At 40.1% G+C, this 21543-nt stretch overlaps 1 protein-coding gene across 6 annotated transcripts; it reads left to right on the forward strand.

The window, feature by feature from the left end:
* Positions 1-424: 424 nt before the first annotated feature.
* LOC135501930 (syntaxin-binding protein 1-like) lies at positions 425-20312 on the forward strand. 6 transcript variants are annotated; one of them, XM_064794364.1, is made up of 18 exons: positions 425-466; positions 1989-2120; positions 2630-2706; positions 2943-3018; positions 3421-3524; positions 3761-3909; positions 4347-4431; positions 4764-4911; positions 5155-5248; positions 5647-5854; positions 6035-6173; positions 6362-6510; positions 11582-11629; positions 15361-15390; positions 16310-16423; positions 16655-16743; positions 16959-17116; positions 17433-20312. In XM_064794364.1, the coding sequence occupies exons 1-18, from the start codon at positions 439-441 to the stop codon at positions 17495-17497; spliced, it is 1893 nt and encodes a 630-aa protein (XP_064650434.1). In that variant the 5' UTR covers positions 425-438; the 3' UTR covers positions 17498-20312. The 6 variants fall into 6 exon arrangements, with proteins under 6 accessions (XP_064650434.1, XP_064650436.1, XP_064650435.1 ...); XM_064794366.1 differs by having other exon boundaries at positions 6362-6471; XM_064794365.1 differs by lacking the exon at positions 15361-15390.
* The last annotated feature ends 1231 nt before the right edge of the window (positions 20313-21543 follow it).

Genomic DNA, 21543 nt, shown 5'->3' on the forward strand with positions numbered 1-21543 from the left:
TGGTTAAACTCGGATTTGCCGTGGTTGCCGTCCGCGTAATCAGTAGTTACTGCTGGCTTCTTTTCCAACCGCATTGACATGAAGCCACCTATAGCGTCTCCGATTAGGTTGGGTGGACAGGAGGATGAAGTTGCGATGTTTTCTATCCGTGGGTGACATGGATGGATGGACGCACTGGGGATTTCAATTTTTGCCTTTCCGAATTCATATTCGAATGGTGAATTAGGGTAAAGAAAACGAAAGGGCGGACTCTTGATTTGCATTCGAGACCTGGGAGGGTCTAGTGTGAATACACATGTACATGGTAAGGACAAAACCCGGGCAAGTTCACCGAACACGTGCGCAATTGAATGGTTTTTCTCCTGTATGAATACCGGAAACGTTTTGACGATGAGGTCATTCGGCTAAGCCTCGATTTCGGAATCAAATTAATCCAAGATGGCGCTGAAAGAGGCAGTCTCAGCTAGTGAGCACAAAATCTTCAATAAATTATTCCCTCCATATTAGTACACAAAGATATTCGATTCGTTATATTGTTCAATGTCTATCCTAATTAGAAAATCCTAGTTCATGGCTATTTATTCCCCTAAAGTAGCTCAAAACGGCTTCTATGAACTGGGAGTTTCCTGTGTTTACATTCGTAGTGGTGTTTGTTGTGCATCGCCCTATGCTATGGCTGTACATTTTCATGTACATGAAGGTTGTACATCATGCATTCACATGCATGCATGCAGCAGGGCAAGTTGTCTGATATTCCTTCTCCATGACCACGGTGATGGCCTGGCCATTGACCGAGGTGAGGTGCACACAAGCTAAAATGGAGCAACTGCAGAATAGCCGGGACACTCTGTGCTAGTAAATCTAAATGATAGGAATGTGTATCATGTAGGAGCCAGTTTTCGCGGGTCTTATCACTAAGTGCAGATTTACTAGCTTCCAGCGATTCCATACACGCAAAAGCTTATTTATTACGAAATTTGAGATCAATAACGAAATATCTGGGGTGCTGCGTGGATGTTTTAAGCGTGAATTAATCTTGAAATCGCTCACTGAAAGATCGATGCAGACCAAAACAAATCCGAAGCGGCTCCCCCATTTTCGCGGGGTATTGCGCATGCGCAACTGATTGTTGTGTTTCTGTGTCGTGTGCATGATCCTAGGTATTGACCCAGTGTTTTGAACGTAATTAGAGAATTGCTTGCCTGTTTAGGACGCATTTTGGGCGCTTTCTTTGCGGAACGAAATGAAAATCAAAAATCAGAAAATTTCTTCTCTGGAAACGAAGTGACGCGCGAGAAAACGGGAAAAAACGGGTTTTCGCGAAATTGGGGATGACTCGAAATTGGGGAGCAGCACCATACATAATGTACAGAACAGAGGGACAGAGTGTACATAATGTACAGAGCCTACTACTATCCCGGCTATTCTGTAGTTAGGCCGCTAAAATAAATTAAATGTCATTGCTCCAGTCGGAGGAAGCCATTGTTCAGTTGGAACTTGACGTCTGAGTCTTGAAAGTGAAACTATAAATGAGAGTTGAGGGCCACAACAAACAGCAGCAAACAAAACGAAAAGTCTATGAGACTGCGTGGTGGTTGCCGTGTTCTTTTGTTCATTGTGCTTAAAGTTAAATACATGTATAGGTTTGTTTAGGCCCTGTATACCTGGAACACCCACCTCCGACAGGTATATATTATAGGCCTATGTGATGGACTAAAAGCTGTGGTCCCTTGTGGCTTGTACCTGACTGAGTGTCTATGCCAGGGCAAGTAAAAGATCCCACATAGGTGGACAGTAGCCTATGTAGTGAACTCAATACCTCCAGTCCAGCAAAAATCCAAAAGGGTAAAGTTACGACGCCGTTAGTAGACGAATTCGAAGAAGACGATCAGTGCGAGTGAGTGTGCATTTTTTTGTATAGGCTCTGGTTCGTCTTTGTCAAAACTGTTAGTGGTATTGATTCTGATCATTTATGCCATCCTTTTCAGAAATCCTCACGGATGTCATCCGTGCATGTAAAAAGAAGGAAGACTGGAAGGTGTTGGTGGTGGACCAGCTGAGTATGCGGATGGTTTCATCATGCTGTAAGATGCATGAAATTATGTCTGAGGGAATCACGCGTAAGTTGTAAAATCTTGTGCTAGGGTCCTTGAAGTTGCTTGATTGATTACCCGACAGATCCATAGGGGATACCACCTATCTAACTTTTTTCAGCTTTAAGGGGGTGTTTTGGGTTCCTTGAAATAAAGGCTGTTTTGCTGATATAGTGATAACATAAACATTATTTGCTGAAGTATGTTACATCAAACAACATTACAACATCTTGAAGACAACCGTTTGAGATGATGACCACACCATCTATGGCCAACCAGGGCCACTTCAGTTAAGCCTACCACTTCTGTAATACTAGTATGCTGAAACTTTTCCCTAAACCTTATGACGAATGATCTCAGCTACAAAAAGTGTCTTGAAAAATAGTTTCTTTGGACAGAAATACAAACTGAATATTGTGCTGGTGCCTGTGCTACATGCTACTGGTGTTCTAAACCCTATATACAGCTTAGAACTTTTTCAATATTCCAAATTGCTGATAATACATTATCAATTAATGATTTCATTTTCCTTCCAGTGGTCGAGGACATCCAAAAACGACGAGAACCACTGCCTTTATTAGAATGCATCTATTTGTTATCGCCAACAGAGAAGGTATGAAAAGACCTGACATAAGAGTCAGTGTGCACCAGTTAGTCCATAAGACCGTGATGTCATCTTTGAAATAGGGTCAATTGACTTGTAACACATCACAGAAAACCTTTGTAGCAACCACTGCTTTAGATGGTTTTCTAAAGTGTGCTAGATTGCAGATGGGTGACATGCCAGTCCACGATTTTATACTCGAGTTCGTCCGAGTCCTAAAGGGTGTTTTTTTCTTTTCGTTTTAGTCTGTTCGAGCACTGATGGGCGACTTCACTGGCATGACGAGGATGTACAGAGCAGCACACATCTTCTTCACTGAAGGTAAGCCCCACCCCACATTATGTGTATAAAGCTTCATAGAAAAGTCTTATATTACTGATGATATGAGGTGTTGTGGCCGACACAAGTCATCTTGGGGAATTGGTAACCGGGAGGCGCTGTGGCAAGTGGAAGAACGTCCAACTTCTGGGGCTACTTACAATTCAACTGTTTGCTTGACTTTTTGACACCATTAGCAGCTGAATTGTAGGGCTATTGAGTACATACATCTTACGAGTCCACAGAAAATTGTGAATAACACGTACCGGGTATGCCTAAAGATTAAAATGGTATGTAGGACTTTGACTTGCCTTGGTGGTACAGCAATACGCTGCTTCTTAGGACAGTTAGAATGAGTTATGGAGGGAATACGTCAGGGTGTCTGCCCTTATTCTTGTATTGCAGCTTGCCCAGATGAGTTGTTCAATGAGTTGTGTAAGTCACAGGTATCAAGATACATCAAGACCCTCAAGGAGATTAACATTGCATTCCTACCATATGAAAGTCAGGTATGTTTACAGCAACAGGGTAAGGGAAATTTCAAATCAGGCCTGAAAACTTGATTGAGGTATAAAAGGATGGATATTGCATCTGCTGGAAGATGAACATTTCTACAGTCTCTGATCCGTCTTATGCAGTTGACCTTCAAAACAATGGCTATATATCTGAGTAACTCGAATATGCAAGTCAAAACCTGCATCCAGTGTTCCTCACTACTGGAGTAATACCAATCCTCATATTTCAGGTTTTTTCCCTTGACTCAATCGATACGTTCCAATTTTACTACAACCACCAACGGCAACCTGGTCGTCTGCAGCACCTGGAGAGAATTGCTGAGCAGATTGCAACACTCTGTGCCACTCTTGGAGAGTACCCATCCATCAGATATAGAGCGTAAATATTTTCCAGAGTTTATTTGAGACTGCATGAAGATGCTGCTTCTGTGGCAAGTCTGTTGTTGATCAGAAGGATCTATATTGTGACTATGTCAAATCATTTTCTGATAAGATTTGTTGTGATTCTGGACACGGCAATTGAGCTACAACCTGAGCTCAGAAATTTGTCTATTCAGTACCGGTGAGATTTATGAAGTAGTATTCAAAGCCAAAACTGTATTATTGATCTTCAGAGAGACAATAGACATACTGGTTGTATAAATTGTATAATTCCCATTGATGCACTGATAATTGTTTATTGCTAACTTCCACAGAACATCGCACATGTAACTCTAAACAAATTCAAGAGAAGCCTGGCTGACAAGGGAGCCTATCTAATGCTGACTGCAAAGCACTTATAAAAAACTTTCATATCGTTTGTTTTTTATTTTCCAGGGCTTTCAACCAGAACTTTGAGTTTGCACAACTTGTGCAGCAGAAGCTTGATGCATACAAGGCTGATGATGCAACTATGGGTGAGGTAAGATGGCCTCCAGTTTCACTTCAGCAAGATTAAGAAGAACAGGCCTATGGAGAACCAGCACCCAGTTGCCAATATGACCATCGCAAAATCTGTTGAATTTGCCACTGTCTTCCCTTCCTTAAAAAGCATAACTGTTTCAATATGAAGAATTGTTTTGATAAGATTGATGGATATTGCAGTCCAATGTGCCATTACATACACTACGATAGCCTGAAATAGTTATGCAGGCAAAGGTATGAAAAAATGGAACGCCACATACTCAAATGCCGAATTTGCCTTAATCCTACTGCTTTGAAAGTGTTGCCTACAACTCTGGTTCATATTTTCAGGGCCACCAGAAAGATCGTTCCCAGCTTGTCATCCTGGATCGTGGCTATGACCCTGTCTCCCCTCTCCTCCATGAGCTGACATTCCAAGCCATGGCCTATGACCTACTGCCCATTGATAATGACGTTTACCGATATGAGAACACACAAGGTTAGTCATAACTCAGAGATGAGTCTGTTTGTGGATATCCATATTTCCCCAGTGGCTGCTCCTGATTGTCTAAATTGCAAGTATGTGTAGCAACAAAATGGTTTCATGGCCAGACCAACACCCTCTCAAACAGTTAAACTGTTGGGTTAGTTGAATGATGTATGAAAGCTTTGATTATGACACAAGGTACCATGCTCATTATTGTCTCTTTCAAATGCCTAGACTCTTCTTTCTCACATATAGGAGGCGCTGAAGTACAAGACAAAGAAGTTCTGCTGGATGAGAATGATGACTTGTGGGAGGACTTGCGGCACCAGCACATTGCAATTGTGTCACAGTAAGGCCGAAGTTACATAGACCTCATTCGTTCATTTCCCAGGACTCATTTTCCCCTTTTGCTTTCGTTCCCCTGTAAAAGCACGGCCTTGTGGCGTGCATTCACTGAGGAATGAAAGAAAAACCAGGAAAGTGACTGGTGGTAAATGAACGAATGAGGCCTATGTAACTTCGGCCTAAGATTCGTCGTTTTACTCTTACTACTGTTTATTTCTGTTTTTCTGGTCGGAGCATTGAAACGTAACTCAGATATTACACTGAATGTGAAGGCAACTTTGATTTCCCACCAGTACTTTAGGTGGACCAGTTTCTTGCGAATTGTATGTTTAAGTGCGATTGGGAACATTATAATCGCAGAAAACAAAGAGTAGCTAACGATTATTCCTCAATTTCTTTCAGAAACGTGACCAAGAAACTCAAAAAGTTTGCTATGGAGAAGCGTATGGGTGGCACAGACAAGACATCGATGCGAGACCTTTCTCAAATGCTGAAGAAGATGCCTCAGTATCAGAAAGAGCTAAGTCGCTACTCAACGCACTTCCATCTTGCTGAGGACTGTATGAAACAGTACCAGGGACACGTGGATAAGCTGTGTCGTGTTGAGCAGGTGAGTGAGGCACATTCTCTCAGTTACATTACATAGTGTTCCCGAGTAGAGAGTAGTTTTGGTGTGAATAAGAAAGTTTATACTGCCGAGGGGATGCCAGTATGACTCGGTAGGGAGGGATCCTATCTGTGTGCAGATAATATCCTCATACATCAATGTGTCAAATCTTTTTTTCTTCAGGATTTGGCGATGGGTACGGATGCCGATGGTGAGAAGATCAAAGACCACATGAGGAATATTGTACCAATCCTCCTGGATGCCAGTGTATCTGCTTACGATAAGATCCGGATTATACTACTCTACATCATTCACAAAGGAGGTAGGAACAGGTGTCGGCCAAGTGCTAGCTAGTCTAAAAGCAGTTTGATAGCTATGTAAAATCGTTGGAAGCTTTTCATACTTAAATTTATTCAGATTACTTCTTAGGGGCTTGGGAGAGATAAGTTTTTCCCCTGATACACGATATGGAGAGCAATACATCTTTAAATTTGATACTTTTCATACTAGGCATCACTGAAGAGAATCTTGCCAAGCTAATCCAGCATGCCCAGATCCCAGATGACGTTCAGCCAATCATCACGGCCATGCAAAACCTTGGAGTGCCCATCATTCAGGATGTAAGTAGATCGGTGAAAGGAGTGCCCCTTAATCTTGAAGTAAGTGATCCGTTTCATTTCTCCTCCCGCCAGCTCTGATGTTCCTTGGTTTGTCTTTTCTGTGCTACTTTTGACGCTGCGCTGCCAACACCTACACAGGTCAAGTCGGGGCCCAAAGAAAAACTCAACCTTGGACTAGACTGAGAAAAGTTGCATACATTTGATGTCAAAGAAACAATGCAAATCTTACCAGACTTGTCCCTAGGGGATTTTTCTGTTGGAGTCCCGATTGCTGCCGATCAGTGCCTTTTGTAAGGTTTCGATAAGTTAATCTGGCAAGGAGAGACCAATTCAGTTCAGGTAAATATTTCAGTTCAGTCTGAATGAAAAATGTCCAGGATTAGGTTAATGTTGATAAGTTCAATGGGATTCCTTTACGAATCACCATGAAGGCATTTAGCTGTTGAGGTATTTAAGGGGCCAAGCTACTTGTCTTCTTAATGTGCGATATTGGCTGTCAAACTCAAATACTGGTCTGATGTGCCCTCATTATCCCCTGTTGGTGGGGGTGTGGGGAGGGGGGAGTTGAGCTGCCTCCTCCCAAAAGTAATTGATGGTGCTTAAGTTGTTCCAACATCTTGTGTAGGCCTTATGACTTATTACAGATTATCTGGTTTCTGTCAGAAAATATCTTGCTCACATTCTACTTGGGTCTCTTTATGATAAGGCTTATCTGGCAAAGGTAAAGTTGCTGATATCTTTTCTTAAAAATCTATCTGGTTATAACACTTTGTCATGCATTTCCATGTATGATTGCACTTAGCTTTCAACTTGTCAAGAATAGAACTGTATTCAGATCACACTCAATGTTTGACACTGAGAGTAATGAACTGTTTTACTAACAAAAGGCTGACATGTTATTAGCCTTCGTAAGTAGTTGGTGGTCAGAAACCTGAGCTGCTCCTGGCCTAAAAAGTGGACTTATGCCCAACTGATAGGCCTAGAGTGAGGTCTAGAAAACAGACTCAGACTCGACCAACTTTTGCCAGGAAAATTGTTGTTGAAATTTGATATGAAATGAGTTGTTCATGTCGTAGATCACTGCTTATTTCCCCTTCACACTACCCATTATTTATTTTCTTGAAAAGTTTCATCACTTCTAGTTTTCTCCACCTAGTACCACATTATGATTTCATCAGTTAGTTCACTCACAGGTTATGCCTGGTCAACACAGAAAGTGATCACCAAACTTTTTCGTAATTCTATTGCTGGTGTTGAATAGAAGTTGGACCAATTTGACTCATTTTGGCTCATACACACTTGAAATAGTGAAAGAGTCTGTGCCAACATATAGCAACTCGCAATGTCCTGCAGATTTTGCAAATCATGCTTATGTCTTCCAGTCCTCACTTTATGTGTTGTGACCAGGTGTACGTTTCAATCATTATAAAACCCAATTGCTGGATTTCACTTGCATTATTTACCTCATTAATCGAGTAACTGTGGTGCAGTGGATAGAATAGGGGCGTCTGCCCATTGTCTTGTCCAGTCATGTATTAAACCTAAGATCTCTCTTACCCGTCCTCCAACTTTTCTCTCGTTAGAAATTGTCAATTTGTCTTGTATTGTAATCTAGCAGTAGATCAGTAGCCCTGCCCTCATATGAGACTCAGTTGAATCTGCGTTTCAGGGTGGTAATAAGTGCCAGAACTATGAAAGAATGTTATTGTGGTCTTTCATTGACAAGCCCAAGTAAAACTCCAATTGAGTGAGGTTTTTCCAAGCTGATTTTTTCTTTCTGGTGAATGAAAGTTTGTGTGATTGAGGGTAACTTTATCTGGTTCAAGGGAAAAAATTGGTTACGCTGAGGTCAATATGAATATTGCCATCATGGTCAATAAGCAGTAAAGCTCTTTTAAACGCCTTAAAATGGAAGCTTGACCTTCCAAATATTTGAAATCAATCCCATCTTGGGAGATGAATATGATTCATCCTGAAAGTCCTTCGCAGAAATAAACTTTAGCATTATATTGCACACTCAGTTGGTCTCTTCTCATTAGCCACTTTTGTTTAGCTCAATGTCCCCAAGACCATTATTCCTGTCAGGGCTCAAGAGATTCTGTGGCCTTTTCTGGCCGAGACAGAATGTTTGAGCCCTCCCCTTGATGTTCACCTGCATGCTGTGCTTATAATCAGTGTTGCTCATTGCATCAAATATGCCACATCATCAGCAACAGAAATTATCGACTCTGATTTTTTCATCCTATCCATTTTGAGTGGTCATTTTGAGACGCCATGTTAAACTGGTAGAATCCATGCTGAGGTAACAAGTTTAATGGATGCTCCTTATATTCTGTCTTATAATGACGTGACGTGTTTGGGTTAATGTCGTCTCCTTGTACCACAGACTCATTGTGTGTTTTTTTTGCCTGTAGTTTATCTGACTTACGATACAACAGTCTCTGTTCTCATGGTTTAAAACATGCCTGGGACATGGTCACAGAAACGGTTAAGTGGCCTGCACTGACCAGATTATGATGCAGTTTTGATTGCCTTGTTCTTTGAACGTCACACTCCAAATTTGTTTTATTTTTGCTGAGAGAAAAATCAAAATGTTGTATACTGCAAAAGTTAGTCCTAAATTAGATCTGGTTGTGCAGAATTCAAGGATGAGACATGATGTGGTCTTAAAATGGTATCAGATTGATGAGTTGAAATGTCTGTTGTAACTTTGTTTTAAAGTTTACATGTAACTCATCATTGGGTGATATGAATAAAGACTAGCAAATGCTTTTTTTCTAAATCTCCATGTACATTTACACTAGGCCTTTCTGTACAAAACCGGAGTAAAAGCATTTGCTAGTCTTTATTCATATCACCCATTGTCTCCAGCAGGGTCCACTTGCCTGATGAGGAAGTTTTTTTAGTGGACACAATCTCTGTTGATAGGTCAAAGCACATTTTTGTTACTCACATGTCCTCTCAATCACTTCCTCCCATGATCGTGTCTTACCCCTATTCCTAAAGCGCTCTAAGGAAGTGTTTACGTAAATATGTCACATTATGTCTATAAGGTTTCCTGTGTCGCATCTCGGGTCACGATTTTGGAATTTCTGAAGCAACACATGGATGCATATCCAGCCAGTTTTTTGGAAATGACTTGTTCATTCCTCATATCATCAAAACACAAACTCGGTTTTATTTTTGATATCATGCATGACCCATTAAAAAACGCAATACGTCATATGTGCCATGTAAAGTCGGCCTTGGTGTGCTCTTAAAAATGGTGTAATTGAATGACATCACTTATTCATGTATCCAAATGTTATTTCAGCACGCCCGTACTACTTCTTGGTATCTTTATGTATGTCGGCAAATGTTTTAATGAATGATTTCACTATCATGATTTACCTGATTATGACTTGGCACCTTGTACCATTCATTTCATCAACTTGATATTCAGAAGTTGATATTCCCTGTGAATGATGTTCCCGGCCATGCTTACCCCATGCATCAATGTATGTCTGCACTCACAATGAATGACATGTTTATACTGGATGCTGCCACTCTGTCTTGATATAACGTCTGGACGTGTGTCATAAACCCCACACATTCCCCTGGAGCACTTCTCATCAATGATAGCAGCTGGGTGTGTCAGCACCACTCCCCATGATCTCCGTATTACTAAATGAAATCACTCAATATCTCACCATGTGAACGTCATATTTGGGTCTACAGCACATCTGACTGGAGTAATTTTCTACCGTAGTGAAATGGTTAAGAGTTCTGCATGCAGATAGCAGTCCTTGTTGTTGTTTTCACCAATTCAAAGCATATTCGCACATGCATAACGTCTCTCCCCTCATTCCTTCCACTTTTATTTACCTTCAGTTTTATAGGATTTTTTCGCAGTTTGCTTTTCATCGCATTGATTCTCTTTTTGGAGCAATATGAGTCTTAAGTCTTGCCCTTGGGTACTATCGATCAACTCATTTCAGCAACCCAGCCGGCAAAAACTCATGTCAGTATGCAATCGTACACTAGAACACACAATGTTACTTTGATATTTAGAATCAATTTTGTAATAAACTTTTCCATCATTTGCATTCAGATTTCAGTGATTCTTTCATCTTTATCAGTCACACGATATCTTTTCGCGCCTGCTAAGTACGTGTAGATGCAGTTAAGCTAACTGAGGTGCTTCTATTACACAGGCTTGTCTTAGGTAAAATTGGCATTTTGTACAGGGGCCCCTCAGTTGGTTTAATTGCATTGACACAGTACATCTTTACAGATAAATCAGTTGGATGGAACTCGTAGTTCATTATCAAGACAGCTTTAAATCATAATTGTGATTCTCCAGTTATTACTATAAATGGGGTTACATTGTATTTGAATTTACTGTTGGAAAAAAAATCTCGACATTATGACGTTACAATAGTATTGTGTTTGCTCAGGACTGAAAAACTGTATGAAATTACCCTGGTCCTACATACATCATTACATGTACACTATGGGGCCGGGCGAATATTTGACATGGGATCGTTGAGGTATTTTCAAGGCATTTGCATACCAGTCTGGGTTCGAGGAATACCAACAATGTTAAAATGGGGTTTGGGTAGCATCCAATAGTGTATGTACGACCAGAGTGAGTACTGCTCTTATGCTGGCATTGATCCTCTCTCCTCCTACCCATAATTTGTATCCCTATGTCTTTGGTCAGCATTTTGGGCACATCCAGAGGGTCTTGATAGAAAGGAGTATATCACTTCGTGGAGAACTTTATACAGGGCTGGAGATGAACTTCTCTTTCTTAGTTCGTTTATGCTGAAAGTTCTTCATGTTAACAACACAGCACAGAAAAGTCTTTACTGACTCTGGCCAAGAAGTGTGTGCCATCATTGATTCCAAGCCATAGACATGCAGTGCTGGAACACTGACGACTGAGTCCTGACTCTTAATGATTATCTTCCCACCAGAGTAAATCTTTGAAGATTCCAGATTTCCAATGCTGACACTCATCTACATGTACAACTTGGTTACAAAGACTTATCTCCTATCTATTCCTTTCCCAATATTTGTGAAAAATCTAAAGAGTTCCAACGTTGAAATGTTCATTCAATTTGTTTAGAGTATGGACACAGACTTGTTTCAAGTTCCCGGCATGACAGGTGTAGTAGTAAGTATACTTGGGGTTAGGCCACATGACATTAATTTCCTGGATTATGGACCTAGACCATCAGAGTTGCAGCTGTCGAAAAAGCTCAAATGTAGCTGGGAAATGTAGTTGTTGGCACGCATAAAACCAATATCTTAAAGTGGTAGCAGAAGACAGTCTTTCCTTATGACTTGATGTTTGATCTGAACTTGAATGAATATATCACTCATGGTGTCACTATGAAGTAGTACAGTAATCCATTTGCTAATTTAGGTTGGGATTTCAAAATTTCCTCACATCATTTTGAACAGACTTTGCCATTGGTGAAACACAGAATTTTACTGAGAAGAAAATCTATAGTGTGGGTGATATTTTGGATAGAAATAATGGATACCGGTCCGTAATCCAGCAAATGAAAATGCATGGCCTTTTCAACCCAATTCGACTTCTGCTTGTTTTCAAACTCCAACTACCGTCTTTGTTTGTAAGCCATAGTTGCTCTTGCCTTATTTTCTAGAGATTTTTTACATTATGCCCGTTCCACACCTAAAAACTTTCATTTTTGAAAGTGACATTTATTGGCACGCTGTAGATCCTGTTCTGTTTGCAGCTAGTGTAGACTACCAATTTCACCTTCAATTCTCTCAAATAAACTAGTGACTTTTACTGTCTTTGATAAAACTTCTATGATTTGTCACTTTTTTTATTTACAATTTCTAGGCTACTTTAAACTATATAAAGGCAGTGAACGTGACAGGGTCTATAGTACTTTATGCAGTGCCTCGGTGCAGCCCATAGGATAAACATAATAGTACTTTTGTGGAACAGGCATTGCAGAAGACATTCCTGTAAAACGTTAGGAACTCTGGTGAACATGTCTTCTTCTAAGGACATAAACTGTTTATATCATCCAAGAAACATGGCAGCCTGATGGACAGAACTCATCTTAACCAGCAAAGCCAGTCAAAAGTAGGTACGGTGAGCGCCGTTTTTCCTGCTGCGGGCCGTGCCTATGGAATAAACTGCCACCAGCCCTCAGGGCAGAGACAAGCATTAAACAGTTCAAGAGTCAGTTAAAAACGCTACTTTTCGACAAGTGGAGGGGGCGCTTTGAGCGTGGTTTAACCGCGGAAAGGCGCGATACAAATGACATTTATTATTATTAAAAGTGACTCCTGCGTAAAATGACGACCTGAGGATAGTCATGGACCTGTAGTTTGATCAAGTTTAAATCAGCTTGTCTGCAAGTTTGCAATTTGTGAACATAATGAAGTGATCGTCACCTGGTTTTGATTTACAAGTAGATTTCACAACTTTTCCATTTTTCTACTGTCTCTGATAATTTTGTCATATAGCCTCTCGAACATCTACTCGTCAAAAAAAGTGTTTTTAAAGCCCAAAGAATTAGACATTACTGCACCTTTACCATCATTTCAGATTCTGTCTATCACACTTTTTATGCAATTCTGGGGTTTACTTAAATCTTTAAAATTTCACCAATAAGATTGCATTTTAGATCATCCACCGTTGTTTTGCCAAAATAGCTGAAGTGTCACCACTGCAGAAAAGAAAAAGAATGAATGCTTTGTCCTGCGGTTCAACGAATCATATCACCTGAATGAATGAATGTTATACATGATCAACCAATCATATTACCCGCATGAATTCTTCGTCCTGTGATGAGCATTGGTTTAACCAAGAATACATAAAGACTAGTCTTTATGAATTCTTGGTTTAACCTATCATATTTGACAAGATGAGCCAATCATATTACCTGAATGAATACTTCATCCCAAAGTACCCTCTGGCTCCTTTTTTTTACCAGTGGTCCCACTGCAGCTGAGCTGATAGAGTTTTAAAACTTTACAAATTCGCAAGAGCAACTTCTATTGTTGCATTGGTCATGTTCGTCTTTAATACTGTCTGTATCCTGTCTGTGGCAGACAGATCTCCTGATGTACAGACCGATTTGTTTTTTCTACCCAAAAAACAATCTCAACACCAGGGGTGCCGAGCTTTCCAAACCAAACATTCTAGATTCCTGATTGTCTTGCTGAGAGCTAATGAAGTGATTGATATTGTCGAGGTATTATAATTGTGGGTGAAGTCAAAGCTGCCTAATGATTGGTCGATTTTCCCCAGCGAGACAATCGGTCCAAAACGCTGATTCCGTGGCTCGTCAACATTGTCTCATAAGTTCTCCTGGCGATGAATCAGGAAGCAATCTGACATATTTCTTGATAGACAGCAGTGGCACCTTCGGTGGTGAGATTTCCAAATAATGTGTTTTTCCTTGGACATGAGATTAACCCTTTGGTGTAAATATAACTAACTGGTGCATTTTGCTGTAAATAACCAAGTAACAATTGTAAATTTGTCGTGCATCTTATCAAGAATATATAAAGACAAGTCTTACATGTACGAATGCAACAGCTAAAGATACTGTTTTTATTTGCATCAGTAAGTAGTTGAAAGAAGAGTTGAGCAATCTGATACTGATAGGAAACAATATGCTCTTTCCTGATAACATTTCTTTTTCAGGTGGATTTACACTGTACCTCTGTATAACATTCTACATGTATCAGGCTTAGGTAAAAAACTGTAGTGTTTGTCCAGCCCATCTGATCACATCCAAGTGTCCAAGGACAGGATGCTCAATCGGCTTTAGCAGTAACTGTGGTGTTAAGTAAAATGCTACTGCATGTATTTACTGAAGGAGACAAGGCCGAGTTGAGCTAACACTGGTGTTGGTCTGTAACACCAATTGTGCAATAAAACTGTCGTAGGATGTGCTTGTGTTTGGGAAAGAGCAGGCAGGAGCCAGGTTGGGGCAGAATAATGTTGGCTGTCACTGTTATCTCTCGGCGCATCAGCATTTTCATGCCTGTACGAGGCCTCGTTTATGACTTAAAGTCAAACGGGATTGAGTGACCTGGCTGCTAATATTTGCCACCTGAAACAGTCGGACCTTTTCACTGCTGCACCGTTGAATACTTTCATTAACAAAAGTGTCCGCTACTTCCTAATGATCCTTACACTGATGAAATTGGGAAGTTGTTTGTGATGTTTTCTCAACAATTATTACACCAAATCATTATATCGACACCCATTCACACATAAACATCATTACTTTCTTTCTCTTTTTGAGAATCAAACCTTAAATCTACGAGACCGCATTGAAGGATTTGTAAGCCTTTAGTTCAAACACAATTTATTTCTTCTGTTCTTTGGTCTATCAGTCTGCTTTAAAGGAAAGATCTGTTGGCCGTCATTGATGTTAGGTACAGTTGTAGAGATGCTGAAGCAGTCATGTTCAAATATGATTTTATCAGCTTATTTTGACCGAATTTGCGAGTCCATGTATATTTTCTGATGCATCGCGTGACAGTTCATTATCCAGAGGAACTTTGTCACTACTGTCGACATTAATGACGGCCTACAGTCACTTGGGCTCCTTTGATGACTTGTGGAGGACTGCAGGCTCTACTTCTGACAGAAGTACATGTATTGGCATCTCTAAACCATGAGAGTTTCAAGATGCCATCACCTCAGTCCTCTTCGAGTTAATATAAAGTATGTTTACAAAATGCAAAGATTTTTACACATTTATTTTTATGTAACAGTTTTATTAACAAGTCTTTAAATCAAAATGCTGCCTTTCGTCAAACGATCCATTATTCAATAACTTACTTCAGCATTGAACTAATTAGACTTATGCACATCATACATATAGAGTATTTTAACCCTTTCAGTATGAGTACACCTGTCCTGATAAGCAAACGGTAATTAGAGAGGTTTAGATCATCCCAATTTACCCAATTATCCCAATTTACCATGTAAATACCTTCATTTGTGGAGAAAGGTTACCTGTGAAAGGGTTAAAACTGTTCTATTTTGCTTTTTCTGCCTCATAGCTTGCCTTCAAATCACAAAATATTACCTTTAATATGGGAGGTCTAGTCCTATTCATACAGAACCACTTGCAGATATGATTGATAGGCTGGAAATCTGCATGGGACTGCTAAATACTGCCACCTACCGGTAATAATGTTCCTCATTCTTAGAAAATCATTTTGAGAAGAAATGTTGAAAACGTTTTGGGAAAATTGTATCATTGAGATTTCCACAACATGCTCCTGACTTGGATTCATCGATCTGTGGTATTGATGACTAAAATAAAGACCTATCTTATCTCAAATTGGTAACAAACTTACATATTTGAAAAGCTGTATAAATGAGATATATTTATGCTTTTATATCCTAAAAATTAATTCACAGAGCTCTTTTAATATTCCTTAGTTTTATTTATTTTCTTATTTGATTTCTATACTCCTGTACAGTTTCTTCTAAATCCAATAATAGACTCATGTACTTCATGACATCAGCCATTTTCGTATTTTGCCCAGTGTGTTTGAGGATCTGCTATTAACCTTGGATGACTCTTGTGTCTTTTTCGTTTATACCTCAGATATGAATGGAGTAAAAATAACGTATCGCATCTAATAACAACTCTAAATAACAGCACGTCTTGATTCAAAAATGCTCCCTTTTGGTATTTCAGGAAAGAAAAACAGAAAGGAAAGATGGAGAAAACTGCCCTCTCCTTGAAAGTGCTCAGCTTTCTGATTGTTTCACATCACCCATTTTTTGTGTTGGTAGATTTTTTCACTGGCTGTAGAATCATTGTCGATTTCTTTCCAGGGCGGGCGGCGTCGGGCTCAGCAGCCGTACCAGGTTCAGCATAGAAAGGAGCGTGTCCTTGAGCATGCCTATCAGATGTCCAGGTGGACACCTTACGTAAAGGATATCATTGAGGTAAGTTTTTTCGTCTCTTCTTCCATCAGTCTTCCTGCCCTTTCTGGTCCAGAGGTCTCGTAACCACAGCAAAGCTGAAGCTGTTCTTTTGTATAAACAGTTTTACACAAACTATGCGATCAAAGCATGTAGCTTGATCTTTTAAATGCTTCGACCAAACTGTGGGACAGGAGCAGAAATTCGATCTGTTTATGTACCTTCATATCTGTAATATTTGTGTCGCTGTTGCAGGATGCTGTTGATGAGAAGCTCGATGCAAAACAGTTCCCATTCCTACCAGGAGGCACCAGGCCCATGATCAGACCAGCACCAGCATTCAGGTAAGTGTTTCGTCGCATTGTCTTCGAGCAAGACAATGAACCCAAAATAGCTTCGTCCTTCAAATGAGACTGAGAAGTAATGTTACTTGTATACGGTTTCTATGCTCGGGAGAGGAAAATGACCACATCGAAGTGGATGGCAGCTTTCAATGGACTCTTCCTCAGGAGTTTGTCTATCACTGTGCTGGAATGATATCATTTTATTTCGATTTCAGTGCACGTTATGGTCATTGGCACAAGGACAAGAGCCAGGGCGCCAACTACAAGGCTGGGCCGAGGTTGATTGTGTTCATTGTGGGTGGTGTGTCCTACTCGGAGATGAGGTGTGCATACGAGGTCACGCAGTCAGTCAAGAACTGGGAAGTACTGATTGGTGAGTTTCTGCAGGTTCCGCCCTTCCCTCCACCCCCACCCTGGAAAAATAGGGGGCTGAGCAACTTGGGTTCAAAGACACCAGATAACCATTCACTCCAAGTTATCCTTGGTGATGTTGCTTATAGCCATGGGATTCTAAACTAAGTGTCACTTGATTTTAAGACTAGTCATACCAAAACACCTAAAAATTATATTTCGGTTCTTGCTTTACTTGTAGTACTTGCTTGATTTTGTTTCATCAAAGTAAATCACATTTGTCCCTCGATAACCTTGTAAAAGAATCACAAGTTTCATAATCATATTTCCTATTTCAGGTTCATCAACCGTTCTTACCCCAGAATCGCTACTCTCACAGCTACGTGATCTAAACTCGTTGTAAACGGATGCCGGACTGAGGTCATGTTGGAGAACGAATCGTGCAATATACGCCCGAGCTTGACAGGAATGATGCCTATTGTCGCTCATTAAACTGCACCAAACCTGAAGTCAGGTTCCAGTTAGAAACAGAGTTACATACATTTTAGACACGGGAGAGCATTTGACGTTGGGCTTTTGTTAATGGGCCACACGGCATCATTAAAAACCCTTGGGCATCAACAGATCTATGTCACATATATGGCATGGGTTTTTACAACAGATTTTGCCTTCTTTAAGTTATTAACCACAGTGCAGATGTCCTGAGTTCCGTGGGATTTTTATGTCCATAAATGCATTTGTTCTTGTGTATCCCAAGTAGTGTTTGTGCTTTCATGACTTGCTGTCGTAAAAGGACCAAAAAACAGGTCTTGTGACTTTTGCACTGACTGTAAATCAGTGTTTCAGCTTAGCTTATGAAAAGGTTTTATCTTTAGCACTGGAGCTTCGGGTATTGCATACTTTTGCAGCATCAATCAGACACCTTTTCAATACCCATCTGTGTGACAGCCAGTTGATTTAAATGCTTTTGTTTATTTGTTATATTTGACCATATAGTATATAGTGAGTGTTTTATGAGACATGCTCTATGATAGACTGCAAAGATTGAATGAAATGTAAGTTCTGTAGTAAGTTAAGGTAATAGGTTAGTTTCTTGTGCCAAATACTCCAGTTATATGATTATAATGAATAACATGTATGATATTATGTTCGGTCAGATAGTTGAAGGTAATGTAATGTAGTGTCACAATTATCATTGCATTGACTTTTGCAAAACCAAGTTTGTCCAACTGGTGCATGGTGACACTGTCTTAGTTTCACGTAACATATCTCTTACATATTCATTAGTAATCCACCAGTAATAATGTGGAACAGTTTCATTGTTTAGGTGTGCTTCAAGATTTTCTTCATGTTTTCTCAAACTTGGTCAAATGCCAGTCAAGGCTCTCCTTGTCCTTTGACAATATTATTATGCAATTCAATGTTGTGATTACTACGAAGTACTTTCACTCTTGAGGCAAGTTCATCCATTTAAGTTTTATTGTCATATGGGGTGACTTTGAGCAATAGGGTAACTTTGAACACCCCCTCCCCCCCTGAAAGCAATGATGTGATGAGAAACATCAGCCTGGTGTTTAAAGTTACCCTGTTGTTCAAAGTCACCCATGTGACTGTGATATGATTTACAAATGCAAGCATTAGCTCTGCCAAGCATTATCTTCTTTTGTAAAAATAACGCGAGGACTTAACGCCAATGATAAGTTAATTTGGAGCATGTTACCTCAAGTGTGAAAGGATTGAACTTTTAACAATTCAATGTTGTGATTACTACGAAGTACTTTCACTCTTGAGGCAAGTTCATCCATTTAAGTTTTATTGTCATATGGGGTGACTTTGAGCAATAGGGTAACTTTGAACACCCCCTCCCCCCCTGAAAGCAATGATGTGATGAGAAACACCAAGCATTATCTTCTTTTGTAAAAATAACGCGAGGACTTAACGCCAATGATAAGTTAATTTGGAGCACGTTACCTCAAGTGTGAAAGGATTGAACTTTTAACAATTGTTGTGATATGATTTGCATATTGTATTTTGTGTGATGCACATTGCACATTGTTAAATATCGTTGGAGGTTAATCATAACTCAGAGAATTAGCAGTCTATTCTTGCTCTACTTCATGCATTTTAGAACATAAGAGATTAGTTTGGAAATATTGAGAGGTCATTATTATGATCATATGATGATTGCTGATCAGATTCAAGCAAATTTAGTTTAGGCTGTGTACTTAAAATACTGTAAGTTTGAGAACAGGGTGTCATTTCTTGTCCAGAGCGAGGTGATAATAGGACCAGGTATGTGAATATCAAACTAAAAATGAGTAGTTCCTTAATGAAAATGATTTATTCTAGTCATAGCCCACATGTGCTGTCTCAAAACTATCAGGCATGACTGATCTATAGTTTGCTCCAAGATGTTGAGAAATGTTGCATATCAGTCTCATTTCTTTTGGATTTCATTAAACCTACAGTACCTCACATGGTCAATAGCAAGATACAACAATAGTTCAGCAGACAGTCTAAGTTTTATCGTGATTAGTGATGAAACATTGCATGAACGAATGTCTGTGTATCATCATTTTCTGTCTCCGAGTACAATACTGAAAAGAGAGAGGGTCTGGTTATGGAAGAGTCATGATTCACCGGAGATTGTTAAGTCACTCAATTTGAAAATTGTATATTGTATGTAGGAAGCACTTTTTCCCTTCTACAAAATATCAAAACGCTTTGACTGTATATAAAAATTGATGTCAGTGTTGTGTAAGGAGAACTCTTGAAAAAGATTTCTCACTGCACCTGTATCTTCATGTACAAGACATTATGTCCCACCATAGGCTACAGACACACATATTGTGGTTACTTTGCTGTGATGCAATGATAGTTAGGGGCAGACATGGTAGGCCTGGCATCGAGGCTTTATCATGTATCCTAAGTCTATTCCAACTTTGCTATTAACCTAATTACCTACATCTACCTGTACAAATGAAGACAATCCATACTGAACATACAAAAATTTAAGAAATCTGAATATGAATCTGAATATGAAAAGAATTATTCCAGTGAAACTAGGCCTATCACGTCTGCCCAGGTTTCATCATATTTTGTACATTTTCAATATGTAATTGAACTACGCTGTAAATTTTCCTCTTGTAAATGTTAGTTGTAATTAATGTATATTGCGTTATCAGAAATAAACTCACGTGCATATCGCTGTTGAAAAATTGTCTCAGTGGGTTATTCAACTTTGGAGTCATCCATTTAGGACATACGTAGCATGTTAATGGGGAGGATGTGTTTCGTAAATGCGGGCATCACTGTTCATTTCCCAATTGAGGGGAGGTGGTCACAATCTATCTCTCACACGCCAGGCTGGCATGCTGTCTAATCCACGGACAGAAACGGTCAGAAACCCTCGTTCCACAATGTACAGGATGTCTCAGGTCTTGTAAACAAAGAGCCCGACCTGGAAACATTGTCACAACCTATCTACCTCACACCCTTTGTTACAATATACCTTTTCATATACAGACTGTCTCAGAAAATGGCCTCCAGAGCATCAAGGGCATGCACCTTGCACTAAAATCCTCCCTAATCTGATTGGTTGACCATACCTTCGCCATCTTCTTATATACATGATGGATCTGTAAAGCCTCATAACAGAGGGCCTGACATTAAGACATTAACACAGCCAGATCACACCAGCTCAGACACACTGTTGCAATCCTTGTTATATATATATATATATACACATGTATATACAAGATGTGTCAGAAAAGGATCAGTGGGGGGAGGGGGAGGGCGTCATGTACCTGACAAAGTGACATCATAACAATTGTCCTCGATTGTCTGACCAGCTGGCCATACTGTTGCAATCTGCTTTGTTCTGCACAGGATGTGACTTCATTTGAACAAGGGTACCACAAGGAGACATTGTCACAACTTGGATCTCATAGACATGAGACATACTGTTGTCTTACAATGGGGTCTATATGTCTCAGAAAACAACAGACATTGTCACAGCCTAGCACTAGGGCCCGAGATGGAGACATCATCACAACCTAACTCGAGCACGCCAGTAAGGCAGACTGCCAGAGTCCCCCTTGCTGTACACTGGATGCCTGGGGAGACTTACAAAGGGTGTGACATGGAGACATCACAGGCCATATAGACATTTGCAATCTTGGTTCCCATTCCGATTTCTACTTATGTCGCATCCGCTGCCATGCCTGCTTGTTAAAGACTTTGCTCCTATTTAACACCTTCAGCGCCGAACCACGTAGATCTGCGTGGTCCAAATCCCCCCTTTGAGCTGGTTATCGGAGTCTCATGGCCTTCATGAAAGAACTATACCATCGCCATCTTCAGGGCACGGTAGGTACTGAACACCGTTTGGTTCCTCCTGTGCCCTGAAGATGGCGATGGCGTAGTTCAGAACTTCAGTCCCCTTGCTAT

Source organism: Lineus longissimus, chromosome 17, assembly GCF_910592395.1.
Source record: "Lineus longissimus chromosome 17, tnLinLong1.2, whole genome shotgun sequence".
Classification (NCBI taxonomy): Eukaryota; Metazoa; Nemertea; class Pilidiophora; order Heteronemertea; family Lineidae; genus Lineus; species Lineus longissimus.